General features: G+C 45.9%; 1 protein-coding gene across 1 annotated transcript; it reads right to left on the bottom strand.

Moving 5' to 3' along the window:
• Positions 1–5,793: 5,793 nt before the first annotated feature.
• Positions 5,794–16,305, bottom strand: LOC311123384 (peflin-like). The gene is made up of 5 exons (XM_084197655.1): positions 16,260–16,305; positions 13,035–13,392; positions 9,563–9,718; positions 8,065–8,208; positions 5,794–7,051 (listed from the first exon to the last, which is right to left on the bottom strand). The coding sequence occupies exons 1-5, from the start codon at positions 16,278–16,280 to the stop codon at positions 6,819–6,821; spliced, it is 912 nt and encodes a 303-aa protein (XP_084053781.1). The 5' UTR covers positions 16,281–16,305; the 3' UTR covers positions 5,794–6,818.
• Between the last annotated feature and the right edge of the window lie 630 nt (positions 16,306–16,935).

Below are 16,935 nucleotides of genomic sequence, written 5' to 3'. Positions count from 1 at the left end.
ATGAAATTCAAGGTCGGGTTTCCAGGCTAGCTAGTTAGCTAACTACTTGACTGAGTCACAACCACATGTAGGCCTAAATAGCTAGCTAATAGTTAACAGTAGCTTGTTACAAACTTCTGATTACATAGATAGTTCGTTTTTATATGAGCCGACTGGTTACATAGATTAGCTACCTAACAGTAAAAACCGGGATGTCATCCAGAAGGTAAAGGTAATGGTGTCAACCAATGGACCTAGCTAGCTAACGTTAGCCGTCTACTATAGCTAGTAAACTAAGCTTATTTCCTTTGAAGCTCAGACTTTATTCACTGGTACAACAGTAACTACTGCGCACATTAAATTACAATGTTCACGTTGTGATTCTTATTTTCGTTTTTAAAACATTGTTCAACAACAACTCAGAACTGACTCACCTTCGAAAACGTGTAAAATGCGCAGTAACTTCCGTGTGACTTGATAACCCCGCCTCCAAAGGATTTTGATTGGTTCTACACGGGAACCTCATATCCAATCCTTAGACTGCAATCAAAAAGTGTTCCTTTGAGCTAGGGCGACACTCAGCGGTCATAGGGATAGGCCTACATTTTATTGCAGAAAGCCTGCAATATGAATATGATACTGATTTCACATAGGATTTACGGTATTTAGCCTGTAATAAACATTTGGCAATGTTTATATGACCCCCGTACAAAAAGGCCAATTTTTACTACATTCTTGACTGCATACACCATTCATACCTCCCATGTGCATGCCAGGGACAAATCAAATCAAATCAAATTTTATTGGCCACATGCGCCGAATACAACAGGTACATTACAGTGAAATGCTTACTTACAGGCCTTAACCAACAGTGCATTTATTTTTAATAAAAAAGTAAAATGAAACAACAACAAAAAACTGTTTTTTTGTTTTTGGACACAGGTCCAGGAACGGCTAAAGGATTGCAATATTTACCTGGAGCTAACCTTGCAGATAGCATTACTGGGTGATCTGAAAAGTCATAGTCAATCAATCAATAATATAATAATACTTTTAGCAAAAATGTTTATTTTTAATTCACAATCTGTAGAAGCAATGAGAATAGAAAGGTTCAGAACTTTTGTAAAACATCACAGTACGGTTGAAATATATATGGCAAATAGAAATCCTATATGGATGGTGTTAAGAGATAGATGGGAGGTATTGAATAGAGTTGAAGGATGGGACTAATAACAAATAACAACAAATAATAACAAAGATAGCTAATAATGTAAGCATACTGTGTCCATAATAAGTATATAGGTTGTATGTTGGGAGCTTTTGGGAAAGAGCACAGTTAGAAAGATATGGCATATAGAAGCAAACCGGATGGACATCATGAAAATGATCGGAGAGGTTGAGAGTAGAAGAAGTTCAGGAGCAATAAAAAAAAATATATATATATATATATATATATATATATATATATATATATATATATATATATATATATATATAATATAATTATTGTAAAATTAACTCTGTCCATAAGGTGTAGATAGTAAGTATAGACCGGAAGTAGAGGCCTGGGCATTGTTGTTCACTAATTTACTCCAAGTAGGGAAAGGATGGTGGGGTTGAAAAGTAATAAAGGGGAGTATATATATTAAAATAAAAAATAAAATAAAAAAAATAAACATGGGGGATTGGAAGTGATGCAGACAATTACATTGATAGAAGATACAATCTATCTGCAATATTAAGCTGATCCATTCCAAAAAAATATATATATATACAAAATACAAACAAATACAAAAAATTACAAATATTTATACAAAAAATAAACTACTAAAAAACTGTTGAGAAAAAAAGAGCAGAAGTAAAATAAATTATCAGTAGGGAGGCTATATATACAGGGGGGTACCGGTGCAGAGTCAATGTGCGGGGGCACCGGCTAGTTGAGGTAGTTGAAGTAATATGTACATGTGGGTAGAGTTAAAGTGACTATGCATAAATAATTAACAGAGTAGCAGCAGCGTAAAAAAGATGGGGTGGGGGTGGGGGGCAGTGCAAATAGTCCGGGTAGCCATGATTAGCTGTTCAGGAGTCTTATGGCTTGGGGGTAGAAGCTGTTGAGAAGTCTTTTGGACCTAGACTTGGCACTCCGGTACCGCTTGCCGTGCGGTAGCAGAGAGAACAGTCTATGACTAGGGTGGCTGGAGTCTTTGACAATTTTGAGGGCCTTCCTCTGACACCGCCTGGTATAGAGGTCCTGGATGGCAGGAAGCTTGGCCCCAGTGATGTACTGGGCCCGTACGCACTACCCTCTGTAGTGCCTTGCGGTCGGAGGCCGAGCAGTTGCCATACCAGGCGGTGACGCAACCAGTCAGGATGCTCTCGATGGTGCAGCTGTATAATTTTTTTGAGGATCTGAGGACCCATGCCAAATCTTTTCAGTCTCCTGAGGGGGAATAGGCTTTGTCGTAGTAGTGGTGTGCAGATGTAGATGGGTTTCTATTTTAATAAATCCATTCAAATAGAAATCCATTATTAATTAGTTTAGGCGGGTCCTAAGAAACACAAGACTAATAAAAATGTATTTTTAGTTGAATTAGGCCTATGTTATGGGTCTGTGCAGCCATGGCTGTGCCATCCAAATGAAATCAATAGTTCATTAAACAGTCAACACACACACATACAGTATTTTATAGTAAGAATATCATGGGATATAACAGAATAAAATACACATTTTCCCCCCACACAACTTGTCACTGGAATGCTGTCATATAAAAAGTGATGTTTTCAAACAGAGCCTAAACCCAAGCTTTTTTGATCGATGTTTAATCTCTTTCCTGCCCTCACTCCGCTTTGTTAGGGGAGCAGGCATAGGGTCTTACCTTCATCATAATACCGATAGAAAATAAATAGCAGCCCTATTTTAAAAAGCATGTTTCCCTCCTTCATATTTCACAACCTCAGCAGGCTTTTGGAGTTGCCTATATATCCGATGGAGCAAAAAAATAATTAGCCTACACTTGATTTAGGCTACATGTTTCTGATCAGTGATAGATGAGCAAACTAATTATTAGCCAGAAAACAAATAGCCTATAGACGGAGATTCGGTGAAGCGAAATCACATTGATTGATTATCAGACAAGTCAGTGAAATCACAGGCTTTTAGTGGTCCTCTATAGCTCAATTGGTAGAGCGTGGCGCTTGTAACGCCAGGGTAGTGGGTTCGATCCCCGGGACCACCCATACGTTTAAAAAAATGTATGCACACATGACTGTAAGTCGCTTTGGATAAAAGCGTCTGCTAAATGGCATAATATTATATTATAGTCGGGAGTAGACCTAGGCTACTAAACGACTGAAGAGCAAAAATAATCCACTTGTTAAACTACATAACATGGCAAAATGTTCTAATGAGTCAACTAGACAAGATGATCGTGGGCAGCACTCACCTCAATTTAGCTAACATTTCCCCAGCCTTTATTGTAGCCTAAACAAAAAATCGGACATTAATAGATTTATCAAGAGGAGTCCCACGTTTGTCTCAAAGCAGCGCGATGGCGCTGTCCCAATTAAAAAGGTGCTGAAATTATCTATACTAAACAAAAATAAACGCAACATGCAACATTCTCAGTCAATTGACATAAATTCATTAGGCCCTAATCTATGGATTTTACATGACTGGGAATACAGATATGCATCTGTTGGTCACAGATACCTTAAAAAAAAAAAAAAAAGTAAGGGTGTGGATCAGAAAACCAGTCAGTATCTGGTGTGACAACCATTTGCCTCATGCAGAGCGACACATCTCCTTCGCATAGAGTTGATCAGGCTGTTGATTGTGGCCTGTGAAATGTTGTCCCACTCCTCTTCAATGGCTGTTCGAAGTTGCTGGATATTGGCGGGAACTGGAACACACTGTCCTACATGTCGATCCAAAGCATCCCAAACATGCTCAATGGGTGACATACAGTGCCTTGCAAAAGTTTTCATCCCCTTTGGCGTTTTTCCTATTTTGTTGCATTACAACCTGTAATTTAAATGGATTTTTATTTTTATTTCATGTAAATGGACATACACAAAATAGTCCAAATTGGTGAAGTGAAATGAAAAAATAACTTGTTTCAAAAAGTTCTAAAAAATAAATAATGGAAAAGTGGTGCATGCATATGTATTCACCCCCTTTGCTATGAAGCCCCTAAATAAGATCTGGTGCAACCAATTACCTTCAGAAGTCACATAATTAGTTAAATAAAGTCCACCTGTGTGCAATCTAAGTGTCACATGATGTCAGTATATATACACCTGTTCTGAAAGGCCCCAGAGTCTGCAACACCACTAAGCAAGGGGCACCACCAAGCAAGCGGCACCATGAAGACCAAGGAGCTCTCCAAACAGGTCAGGGACAAAGTTGTGGAGAAGTACAGATCAGGGTTGGGTTATAAAAATATATCCGAAACTTTGAACATCCCACGGAGCACCATTAAATCCATTATTAAAAAATTGAAAGAATATGGCACCACAACAAACCTGCCAAGAGAGAACAGCCCACCAAAACTCACGGACCAGGCAAGGAGGGCATTAATCAGAGAGGCAACAAAGAGACCAAAGATAACCCTGAAGGAGCTGCAAAGCTCCACAGTGGAGATTGGAGTATCTGTCCATAGGACCACTAAGCCGTACACTCCACAGAGCTTGGCTTTACGGAAGAGTGGCCAGAAAAAAAGCCATTGCTTAAAGAAAAAAAAATAGGCAAACACGTTTGGTGTTCGCCAAAAGGCATGTGGGAGACTCCCCAAATATATGGAAGAAGGTACTCTGGTCAGATGAGACTAAAATCAAGCTTTTTGGCCATCAAGGAAAACGCTATGTCTGGCGCAAACCCAACACCTCTCATCACCCCGAGAACACCATCCCCACAGTGAAGCATGGTGGTGGCAGCATCATGCTGTGGGGATGTTTTTCATCGGCAGGGACTGGGAAACTGGTCAGAATTGAAGGAATGATGGGTGGCGCTAAATACAGGGACATTCTTGAGGGAAACCTGTTTCAGTCTTCCAGAGATTTGAGACTGGGACGGAGGTTCACCTTCCAGCAGGACAGTGACCCTAAGCATACTGCTAAAGCAACACTCGAGTGGTTTAAAGGGAAACATTTAAATGTCTTGGAATGGCCTAGTCAAAGCCCAGACCTCAATCCAATTATCTGTGGTATGACTTAGAAATTGCTGTACACCAGCGGAACCCATCCAACTTGAAGGAGCTGTAGCAGTTTTGCCTTGAAGAATGGGCAAAAATCCCAGTGGCTAGATGTGCCAAGCTTATAGAGACATAGCCCAAGAGACTTGCAGCTGTAATTGCTGCAAAAGGTGGCTCTACAAAGTATTGACTTTGGGGGGGGTGAATAGTTATGCATGCTCAAGTTCTCTGTTTTTTTGTCTTATTTCGTGTTTCACAAAAAATATTTTGCATCTTCAAAAAGTGGTAGGCATGTTGTGTAAATCAACTGATATAAGCCCCCCCAAAAAATCCATTTTAATTCCAGGTGGTAAGGCAACAAAATAGGAAAAATGCCAAGGGGGGTGAATACAGTGGCTTTCGAAAGTATCTGTTGAGTATGCAGGCCATGGAAGAACTGGGGCATTTTCAGCTTCCAGGAATCGTGCACAGATCCTTGCGACATGGGGCCGTCTTAATATGAAAGGGATATCATATCAATGTGTCTTAATATGAAAGGGCCGTCTTAATATGAAAGGGATATCATAGAAAAGCATCTTAACATGAAAGGGATATCATACAACAACAAAAAAGCTGGCATTTCAAGCAAGATTTGAACAGTTTAATAGAATACCATTTCAAGTTATGGCACTAAACAATACATTTTGAAATACACAAATTCAAAAGAAAGATTGGTCCTGAATTTAACTATCGAATGGCTGAAATAATAATAATAATCAACAGTCATAACCATCATATCCACCAGCGGATAAGGTAGTGGTTTAGAGTGAAGTGTGGTGTCAAAATAATAACATTGGTTCTGGCGCATTGTTCGAGCGTACCGAGTGTCAACTGTTACCCAACAATACTTTGGGCTGGTTTCCCAGACCCAGATTAAGAGTTTCCCCAGGACTAAAAAAAAAGACATTGTCAATTGGGACTCTCCATTGAAAATGCTTTTCTAGTCCAGGATGAGGCTTCATCTGGGTTCAGGAAACTGGCCCTATGAGATTGACACTACACGTTTAACTGGCACATCAAGTTCTACCATGCAAATCAAGCCCTGTAGTTTACATATTAAGGATGCTTGCGAGCAAGTTTGCAGTAGGCCTAATATTTATATATATATATATATATATATATATATATATATAGGTTATTGCTTTTATTGATACAACATTATAGGTTAGCTTGTCTACTGCAGTCAAACTGAAGTATTTTACCATAAAGAGACAGAGTGATTAATCATATCGCATATCTCCTCCCTCTCGTCTCCTCAGTTTGACTCATTTGGCCTCCATCACACCACCTTGATTTCAGGTGTGTTGGCTTTAGGTGGACCCTTGGCTCCATCACACCACCTTGATTTCAGGTGTGTTGGCTTTAGGTGGACCCTTGGCTCCATCACACCACCTTGATTTCAGGGTGTTGGCTTTAGGTGGACCCTTACCTATTATTACTGGCTGGCACAGGAGGCTGGCGAAGGGAGGACAGCTCAAAATAATGTCTGGAAGGGAGTAACTGGAATTTGATAGCATTCCATTTATTCCATTCCAGCCATCACTATGAGCCTGTCCTCCCCATTTAAAGTGCCACCAGCCACCACTGGGAGGTGGATATTACCATTGTCCCTCACATGAGTCTGTTGACGGTGGTGGAGAGGAAGTCTTCATAGCTCATGCGTATGTTTCCCGTCATGGCGGAGTCTTTCTCCCTGAAGGCCTGCGTCATGCTCTGTAGCTGTGTACAGACCTGGATGAAACAGTCCAGCTGCATTGAGCCAGGACGCCCAGACCTCACAGAGTACTTGGCCGCTATAGTCTCAGTGAACTGGGGACTCAGGTTGTATCCCATCTGGGACAGGGCTGGAGGGAGGGAGAGAGGGAGGGATGGGGGGGAGAGAGAGAGAGAGAGGGATGGGGGAAGGAGAGAGAGAGAGAGATGGGGGAGAGAGAGGGATGGGGGGAAGGAGAGAGAGAGAGATGGGGGAGAGAGAGAGGGATGGGGGGAAGGAGAGAGAGAGAGAGAGATGGGGGAGAGAGAGAGGGATGGGGGGAAGGAGAGAGAGAGGGGGATGGGGGGAAGGAGAGAGAGAGGGATGGGGGGGAAGGAGAGAGAGAGGGATGGGGGGGAAGGAGAGAGAGAGGGATGGGGGAAGGAGAGAGAGAGCGAGAGAGAGACAGAGAGCGAGAGAGAGAGAGAGAGAGGGGGATGGGGGGAAGGAGAGAGAGGGGGGGATGGGGGGGAAGGAGAGAGAGGGGGGATGGGGGGAAGGAGAGAGAGAGAGGGATGGGGGAAGGAGAGAGAGAGCGAGAGAGAGAGAGACAGAGAGAGCGAGAGAGCGAGATTAAGACTAGAACATAATGTTTTTATTCATTTTCTCTATCTATGTCTTCTGCATACATTGCCATCACAGAGAGTTTTCACTAAGTCATGCATTGACGTCATTGGGAGACGAAGTGAAAATTCAACTTAAGTGGGAATTAGGATTCACTTCATACTGAACACACGCACGTGTACACCCCACCCCCACACCTTACCTTGGAGTCCCACCCACCCCCACCCACACACCTCACCTTGGCGTCCCACCCACCCACCCCCGAGTCCCACCCACCCCAGAGTCCCACCCACCCACCCACACCTCACCTTGGTCACCCACCCACACCTCACCTTGGAGTCCGACCCACACCTCGGAGTCCCACCCACACCTCGGAGTCCCACCCACCCACACCTCACCTTGGTCACCCACCCACACCTCACCTCGGTGTCCCATCCACCCCTCACCTTGGTCACCCACCCACACCTCACCTCGGTGTCCCATCCACCCCTCACCTTGGTCACCCACCCACACCTCACCTCGGTGTCCCACCCACCTCACCTTGGTGTAGCTCAGTACCACTGATGCAGCCGGAGCGGTCGCGGTCGTACTGTTGGAACAGCTGTCTCCACTGCTGCATGAAGACCCACAGGGCTGAGAACCCAAACAGGTCGATACGACCAGACTTGGTCTTGTCAAACATGTCTGGGATAAACAGGAGAGAAAATACATTCATTCCCAGCAGGTCTACAGCTTAATGGGTTGTCTTGGTAACAGATCTACAGCTTAATGGGTTGTCTTGGTAACAGGTCTACAGCTTAATGGGTTGTCTTGTTAACAGGTCTACAGCTTAATGGGTTGTCTTGTTAACAGGTCTACAGCTTAATGGGTTGTCTTGGTAACCGTCCTACAGCTTAATGGGTTGTCTTGGTAACCGTCCTACAGCTTAATGGGTTGTCTTGGTAACCGGCCTACAGCTTAATGGGTTGTCTTGGTAACCGGCCTACAGCTTAATGGGTTGTCTTGGTAACCGGCCTACAGCTTAATGGGTTGTCTTGGTAACCGGCCTACAGCTTAATGGGTTGTCTTGGTAACAGGTCTACAGCTTAATGGGTTGTCTTGGTAACAGGCCTACAGCTTAATGGGTTGTCTTGGTAACAGGTCTACAGCTTAATGGGTTGTCTTGGTAACAGGTCTACAGCTTAATGGGTTGTCTTGGTAACAGGTCTACAGCTTAATGGGTTGTCTTGGTAACCACACAGGGGCCTTGTATGCTTATTGTCCTCTCTCATGGAGGATATAGCTGCTCTGCAGACAATGGGAACGTTGAGAACAGGTCAATGGCTGAAGTTAAGTGCTTTTATTTCATTTTCACAATCCCTTTCTCGAGAGTTACTGTCAGGTACATTTATGTTCTTAGGAAAAGTACAGATGTCCTTTAGTGAATGGGGAAATTTTGGTTGGTAAAAACCCAGCGAGGAGTCAATAGTATCTGACTATGATAGAATAGTATGGAGTCAATAGGACAAGTCTATTACATTTACATTTTAGTCATTTAGCAGACGCTCTTATCCAGAGCGACTTACAGTTAGTGAGTGCATACATTTTCATACTGGCCCCCCGTGGGAAACGAACCCACAACCCTGGCGTTGCAAACGCCATGCTCTACCAACTGAGCTACAGGGGACTATGACTATGAAAGAAGAGTGTGTAAATTAAATGACATCTACAGCCATGCACATGCCATTCACACTACAGCCACGCACATGTCATTCACATAAAATGTGATACGTGTGACTTGAATGAGTGAAGATTTGAACACTTAGCCCAAGTCTTCACTCTGTCCTAGCTGTTAACAGTACGATGGCTGAGTAGTACAGATGTGAATAGCACAGTTTTGAATTTCTGACTCAAAGACCATCATCATCACCACCATCCACCTACATGTCTTTAATTCCGCCTCTCTCCATAACTTCTCCAACACTCCACTCTTCCCCTCCCTCTCTCACTCTCTCTGTACACCTCCCTCTTTCCACCCCCCTCTCCCTGTTTAACTCACTGATCATCATAAGGCAGGTCTCGTCGTTGAAGGCTGACCAGTTGGAGTTTACCAGAGCCTGTTTCAGTTCCTTTAGAGTGATGGAACCGCTATGGTCTGTGTCGACTGTCTGGAACCACTGGTACGCTTCTGGGTTCACCCCTGGTGGTATGTTACCTAGGGAGAGGAGAGAGGAACGAGAGAGGTTACCTGGGGAGGAGAGGAGAGAGGGACGAGAGAGGTTACCTAGGGAGAGGAGAGAGGGGTGTGAGACGTTCCCTAGGGAGGAGAGGAGAGAGGGGTGAGAGAGGTTACCTAGGGAGGAGAGAGGTTCCCTAGGGAGGAGAGGAGAGAGGGGTGAGAGAGGTTAACTAGGGAGGAGAGAGGTTACCTAGGGAGGAGAGGAGAGAGGGACGAGAGAGGTTACCTAGAGAGGAGAGGAGAGAGGTTACCTAGGGAGGAGAGGAGAGAGGGACGAGAGAGGTTACCTAGGGAGGAGAGGAGAGAGGGACGAGAGAGGTTACCTAGGGAGGAGAGGAGAGAGGGACGAGAGAGGTTACCTAGGGAGGAGAGGAGAGAGGGACGAGAGAGGTTACCTAGGGAGGAGAGAGGGACGAGAGAGTTTACCTAGGGAGGAGAGGAGAGAGAGACGAGAGAGGTTACCTAGGGAGGAGAGGAGAGAGGGACGAGAGAGGTTACCTAGGGAGGAGAGGAGAGAGGGACGAGAGAGGTTACCTAGGGAGGAGAGGAGAGAGGGACGAGAGAGGATACCTAGGGAGGAGAGGAGAGGGGGACGAGAGAGGATACCTAGGGAGGAGAGGAGAGAGGTTACCTGGAGAGGAGAGAGGTTACCTAGGGAGGAGAGGAGAGAGGTTACCTAGGGAGGAGAGGAGAGAGGTTACCTAGGGAGGAGAGGAGAGAGGTTACCTAGGGAGGAGAGGAGAGAGGGACTAGAGGTTACCTAGGGAGGAGAGGAGAGAGGGACGAGAGAGGTTACCTAGGGAGGAGAGGAGAGGGGGACGAGAGAGGATACCTAGGGAGGAGAGGAGAGAGGTTACCTAGGGAGGAGAGGAGAGAGGTTACCTAGGGAGGAGAGGAGAGAGGTTACCTAGGGAGGAGAGGAGAGAGGTTACCTAGGGAGGAGAGAGGTTACCTAGGGAGGAGAGGAGAGAGGGACTAGAGGTTACCTAGGGAGGAGAGGAGAGAGGGACGAGAGAGGTTACCTAGGGAGGAGAGGAGAGAGGGACGAGAGAGGTTACCTAGGGAGGAGAGAGGTTACCTAGGGAGGAGAGAGGTTACCTAGGGAGGAGAGGAGAGAGGGACGAGAGAGGTTACCTAGGGAGGAGAGGAGAGAGGGACTAGAGAGGTTACCTAGGGAGGAGAGGAGAGAGGGACGAGAGAGGTTACCTAGGGAGGAGAGAGGTTACCTAGGGAGGAGAGGGGGACGAGAGAGGTTACCTAGGGAGGAGAGGGGGACGAGAGAGGTTACCTAGGGAGGAGAGGAGAGAGAGACGAGAGAGGTTACCTAGGGAGGAGAGGAGAGAGAGACGAGAGAGGTTACCTAGGGAGGAGAGGAGAGAGAGACGAGAGAGGTTACCTAGGGAGGAGAGGAGAGAGAGACGAGAGAGGTTACCTAGGGAGGAGAGGAGAGAGAGTGGTTCCCTAGGGAGGAGAGAGGTTACCTAGGGAGGAGAGGAGAGAGGGACGAGAGAGGTTACCTAGGGAGGAGAGGAGAGAGAGACGAGAGAGGTTACCTAGGGAGGAGAGGAGAGAGGGATGAGTGTTAAAGGAGAAGAAACGTACAGGTTAAACCATGTTATAACAGTCTTTGGTTGAGGTTTGTGTGCATGCTTTGGAAAATGCCTCGTCTGTGCATGCGTCACGCCATCTCTGGAGAGAGAGTGACAGACACTCACACAGAGAGAGAGAGAGAGAGAGAGAGAGAGAGAGAGAGAGAGAGAGAGAGAGAGAGAGAGAGAGAGAGAGAGAGAGAGAGAGAGAGAGAGAGAGAGAGAGAGAGAGAGAGAGAGAGAGAGAGAGAGAGAGAGAGAGAGAGAGAGAGAGAGAGAGAGAGAGAGGGAAGTAGAGTGACGGAGGGAGAGTGACAGAGGGAGAAAGAGGGGGGAAGTAGAGTGAAGGGGAGAGAGAGATTTAAAGCGGAGCCCAGATGCATGCTGTCCCTGTGGGGAGTGGTAATGAGTCTGTTTATGAGCCCTGTGACTCGCTACCACAGGGGGACAATATCACTAGACACACAGTATTAACCCAGTCATCACTCCACCAGTTTAAGTCCTGCTGAGGGATACAAACTAAACCCTGTCCGTCGCTACAGGTCTTTCTGTCCGTCTCTACAGGTCTTTCTGTCCGTCTCTACAGGTCTTTCTGTCCGTCTCTACAGGTCTTTCTGTCCGTCTCTACAGGTCTTTCTGTCCGTCTCTACAGGTCTTTCTGTCCGTCTCTACAGGTCTTTCTGTCCGTCTCTACAGGTCTTTCTGTCCGTCTCTACAGGTCTTTCTGTCCGTCTCTACAGGTCTTTCTGTCCGTCTCTACAGGTCTTTCTGTCCGTCGCCACAGGTCTTTCTGTCCGTCTCTACAGGTCTTTCTGTCCGTCTCCACAGGTCTTTCTGTCCGTCTCCACAGGTCTTTCTGTCCGTCTCTACAGGTCTTTCTGTCCGTCTCTACAGGTCTTTCTGTCCGTCTCTACAGGTCTTTCTGTCCGTCTCTACAGGTCTTTCTGTCCGTCTCTACAGGTCTTTCTGTCCGTCTCTACAGGTCTTTCTGTCCGTCGCCACAGGTCTTTCTGTCCGTCTCTACAGGTCTTTCTGTCCGTCTCCACAGGTCTTTCTGTCCGTCTCCACAGGTCTTTCTGTCCGTCGCCACAGGTCTTTCTGTCCGTCTCTACAGGTCTTTCTGTCCGTCTCTACAGGTCTTTCTGTCCGTCTCTACAGGTCTTTCTGTCCGTCTCTACAGGTCTTTCTGTCCGTCGCCACAGGTCTTTCTGTCCGTCGCCACAGGTCTTTCTGTCCGTCGCTACAGGTCTTTCTGTCCGTCTCTACAGGTCTTTCTGTCCGTCTCTACAGGTCTTCCTGTCCGTCTCTACAGGTCTTTCTGTCCGACCCAGACTGTGTATATTCATCATCCCCAGAGACAGAAAGAGAGAAGGACAGAGACACCCTGTGTGAATTATTGGGTACTCTGTATTATGTACTCACAGAGTACAGTAAGGTGTGGTTCACTAGAGGAAACTCTATGGAGGCAGAGAGACCCTGTCGGAACCCTTGTCTTAGCTACTCAGTATCACAAACACGTTTGTTTCACTAATTGATTCCCGTTCAAAATCCTGTTTTCCCTAACCGCTAACCCTTAAGCCTAAAATAGCCTTTTTCCTTGACCAGCGAAACGTTTGCATTGTTTTACTATCCTTGTGAGGACTTCTGGTCCCCACCAGGACTTCACCAAACCACACAGTGAAAACTATAACACAGTAACTGACCTGCTGGAGACTGCTGTCCATAGGGCCCTCCCTGTGGTTGTCCTCCGTACCCCCCGGCATAGGGCCCTCCAGGGGTCTGTCCTCCTCCGTATGGGGCCCCCGGTGCTCCTCCAGCCTGCCTCCCCTGTCCTGGGGACCCATAGCCCCCTCCTGTGGCGGCCGCTCCCCCGTACGGGGCGTACCCCGATGGGCCAGAGCCTCCATACTGTCCTGGGGGTGCGGAGGGGGGAGTGGTGGTCCCGTATGGAGATCCGTGGGGAGGGGGGCCACCAGGTGGAGCGCTAGCCCCGTATGGAGCACCAGGGGGTGGGTGTTGATGGGGGAAGTTAGCCCCTCCAGCTGGTCCTCCTGGATAACCCTGGAGAGAGGGATGGTGGGAGCGAAGTCGAGTTTGGTTAATATGATAAACACAATCATAACATAATAGCCCTGTTGATTCCCTTCTCTATTAGTAAAGCAGCAAGGAGCCTACTGTGTCTCGAAATGCAACCATCACCATGTTGCCTAAATATCCCAAGGCAAACTATACAACACAATCACCTGATACTGATGATCATCATGCCAATATAGCCCACTATACACAACTGAAACAAGACATTGGACTCTACCTGTCATTATTGAGCAACATTATACCACTAAAGCACAAGGACTAGGCCACAGCCTAACACATGTAGCCGCAGGGGCAAACTTTGCCCAATATTGGACTAAAGGAATCTAACGTTACTCTTTATAGTCCAAGGAACCTTGCATGTTCTGTTTAAAGGCAAATTGGTTCTGGAAGCCAAAACGGTCAAATACTCCATCTAAACGTGAATCGATTCTCAATTGTGTTCCGGTTCTAGAAACATAAGCCCTCTACTTTCCTGTCACATCCAAGTAACTTCACAAATACAACATACACATTTACTGTACAGTGTTGTAGCCGTCTGTATTTTTCAGCGACAACACGTCTGTGTCTTCCGTTTCCACACAGGTGTTGAGAAGCAGCTAGCTAATTAACACAGGTAGTCGTCTGTCTTCCGTTTCCACACAGGTGTTGAGAAGCAGATAGCTATTTAACACAGGTAGTCGCCTGTCTTCCGTTTCCACACAGGTGTTGAGAAGCAGATAGCTAATTAACACAGGTAGTCGCCTGTCTTCCGTTTCCACACAGGTGTTGAGAAGCAGATAGCTAATTAACACAGGTAGTCGCCTGTCTTCCGTTTCCACACAGGTGTTGAGAAGCAGCTAGCTAATTACCACAGGTAGTCGCCTGTCTTCCGTTTCCACACAGGTGTTGAGAAGCAGATAGCTAATTACCACAGGTAGTCGCCTGTCTTCCGTTTCCACACAGGTGTTGAGAAGCAGCTAGCTAATTACCACAGGTAGTCGCCTGTCTTCCGTTTCCACACAGGTGTTGAGAAGCAGATAGCTAATTAACACAGGTAGTCGCCTGTCTTCCGTTTCCACACAGGTGTTGAGAAGCAGATAGCTAATTACCACAGGTAGTCGCCTGTCTTCCGTTTCCACACAGGTGTTGGGAAGCAGCTAGCTAATTACCACAGGTAGTCGCCTGTCTTCCGTTTCCACACAGGTGTTGAGAAGCAGATAGCTAATTAACACAGGTAGTCGCCTGTCTTCCGTTTCCACACAGGTGTTGAGAAGCAGCTAGCTAATTACCACAGGTAGTCGCCTGTCTTCCGTTTCCACACAGGTGTTGAGAAGCAGCTAGCTAATTACCACAGGTAGTCGCCTGTCTTCCGTTTCCACACAGGTGTTGAGAAGCAGATAGCTAATTAACACAGGTAGTCGCCTGTCTTCCGTTTCCACACAGGTGTTGAGAAGCAGCTAGCTAATTACCACAGGTAGTCGCCTGTCTTCCGTTTCCACACAGGTGTTGAGAAGCAGATAGCTAATTAACACAGGTAGTCGTCTGTCTTCCGTTTCCACACAGGTGTTGAGAAGCAGCTAGCTAATTACCACAGGTAGTCGTCTGTCTTCCGTTTCCACACAGGTGTTGAGAAGCAGCTAGCTAATTACCACAGGTAGTCGCCTGTCTTCCGTTTCCACACAGGTGTTGAGAAGCAGATAGCTAATTAACACAGGTAGTCGTCTGTCTTCCGTTTCCACACAGGTGTTGAGAAGCAGCTAGCTAATTACCACAGGTAGTCGTCTGTCTTCCGTTTCCACACAGGTGTTGAGAAGCAGATAGCTAATTAACACAGGTAGTCGTCTGTCTTCCGTTTCCACACAGGTGTTGAGAAGCAGATAGCTAATTAACACAGGTAGTCGCCTGTCTTCCGTTTCCACACAGGTGTTGAGAAGCAGCTAGCTAATTACCACAGGTAGTCGCCTGTCTTCCGTTTCCACACAGGTGTTGAGAAGCAGATAGCTAATTAACACAGGTAGTCGCCTGTCTTCCGTTTCCACACAGGTGTTGAGAAGCAGATAGCTAATTAACACAGGTAGTCGCCTGTCTTCCGTTTCCACACAGGTGTTGGGAAGCAGCTAGCTAATTACCACAGGTAGTCGCCTGTCTTCCGTTTCCACACAGGTGTTGGGAAGCAGATAGCTAATTAACACAGGTAGTCGCCTGTCTTCCGTTTCCACACAGGTGTTGGGAAGCAGATAGCTAATTAACACAGGTAGTCTTAACACTGTCTTCCTCCTTTTTCTGTAAACACCAGCTCTAACATGGAGATATGGCCGTGTGGCTAACTCTATAAAAGGTGTGTAGTAATTTAACCTTTTTTGTCTTTTGAAAATGTTGTCTTGCTGATATTAAAAGTAGCGCAAGGGCTGCGTGTTAATGTTTCCCCCAAGCGTCGGGGCTCGTTGAACTAAACTCCCCTGGTCAGAAGATGCTATCGTCAAGAGGCGCTAAAGCAGTTACGGCCAGGCTAAAGCTATGCCTAGTTGTTATTGTTACAATGTAGCAAAAAGGCAATTGTTTCAAGGGACAAATTATGCTTGCTATATATTACATTTGCAACATTGTATCACTATGCTAGAACACAGAAACAGGTTACATTGTAACTAGCTACATGTTTATACGCGTCTTGCTAAAGGCTAGCTAGCTGTAACTTTTTTGTAGCAGTCAATAATAGGTAATACCGCAGTCCACTCATTTCACCACTGCAAACGACTACACACAAAAGGAATAGATGGACATATCATAACGCACAATAGTAAAGAGCTATTATAAATGTTTAAAATAAATATCAAACCCGGATAAGGTATATTTACCTGGCCGTAGTGGAAACTCATTTCGAAAAGAACTTCGATACCCACGTATCCGCACTGAATATATCCCAACCCCACCTTCTCGAAGCGGATTGGCGCATTTTGCTTGTCAGTCAAAACCACACCCACGTCCAACGCGTCTGATTGGTCGAGAGAGTGGAACCAAATGATGACGGTGGAACTAATGAGTCATACCGAAACTACATGAAAATATGAATCAGTCGTCATCACACACATATACATCTAATCAAATCAAAGTGTATTGGTCGCATACACAGTTTTGCAGATGTTATCGCAGGTGCAGCGAAATGCTTAATGTTTCTAACTCCAACGATGCCGCAATATCTAGCAAAACTTAAGAAATTAAGACATTTCAGAACGAGCAATATAAGAACGAGCAATGCTCAGAGTACGGAATATAAATACATGTGTATGTATGTGAATGGTGTGTATGGATAGTATATGAAATAGGAAAGGTGTGTGAGGCAGTAGTTATATGGGATGAGCCATGACTAGAATAAAGTGGGTAACAGTATGTAAACCTTAATAAAGTGACCGGTGTTCAACGACTCTATGTAGGCTGAACAGGACTGTTAGGACAGCATTCTCTAAGGTGCAGGGTAGAGTACCTACTGGTGGCCATTTTATTAATTGTTCAGCAGTCTTATGGCTTGGAGGG

Source organism: Coregonus lavaretus (assembly GCF_964263955.1).
Source record: "Coregonus lavaretus genome assembly, contig: HAP1_SCAFFOLD_8058, whole genome shotgun sequence".
Lineage (NCBI taxonomy): Eukaryota > Metazoa > Chordata > Actinopteri > Salmoniformes > Salmonidae > Coregonus > Coregonus lavaretus.
The sequence above is the reverse complement of the archived record's forward strand: the minus strand, read 5'-3'. Positions and strand labels throughout refer to the sequence as shown.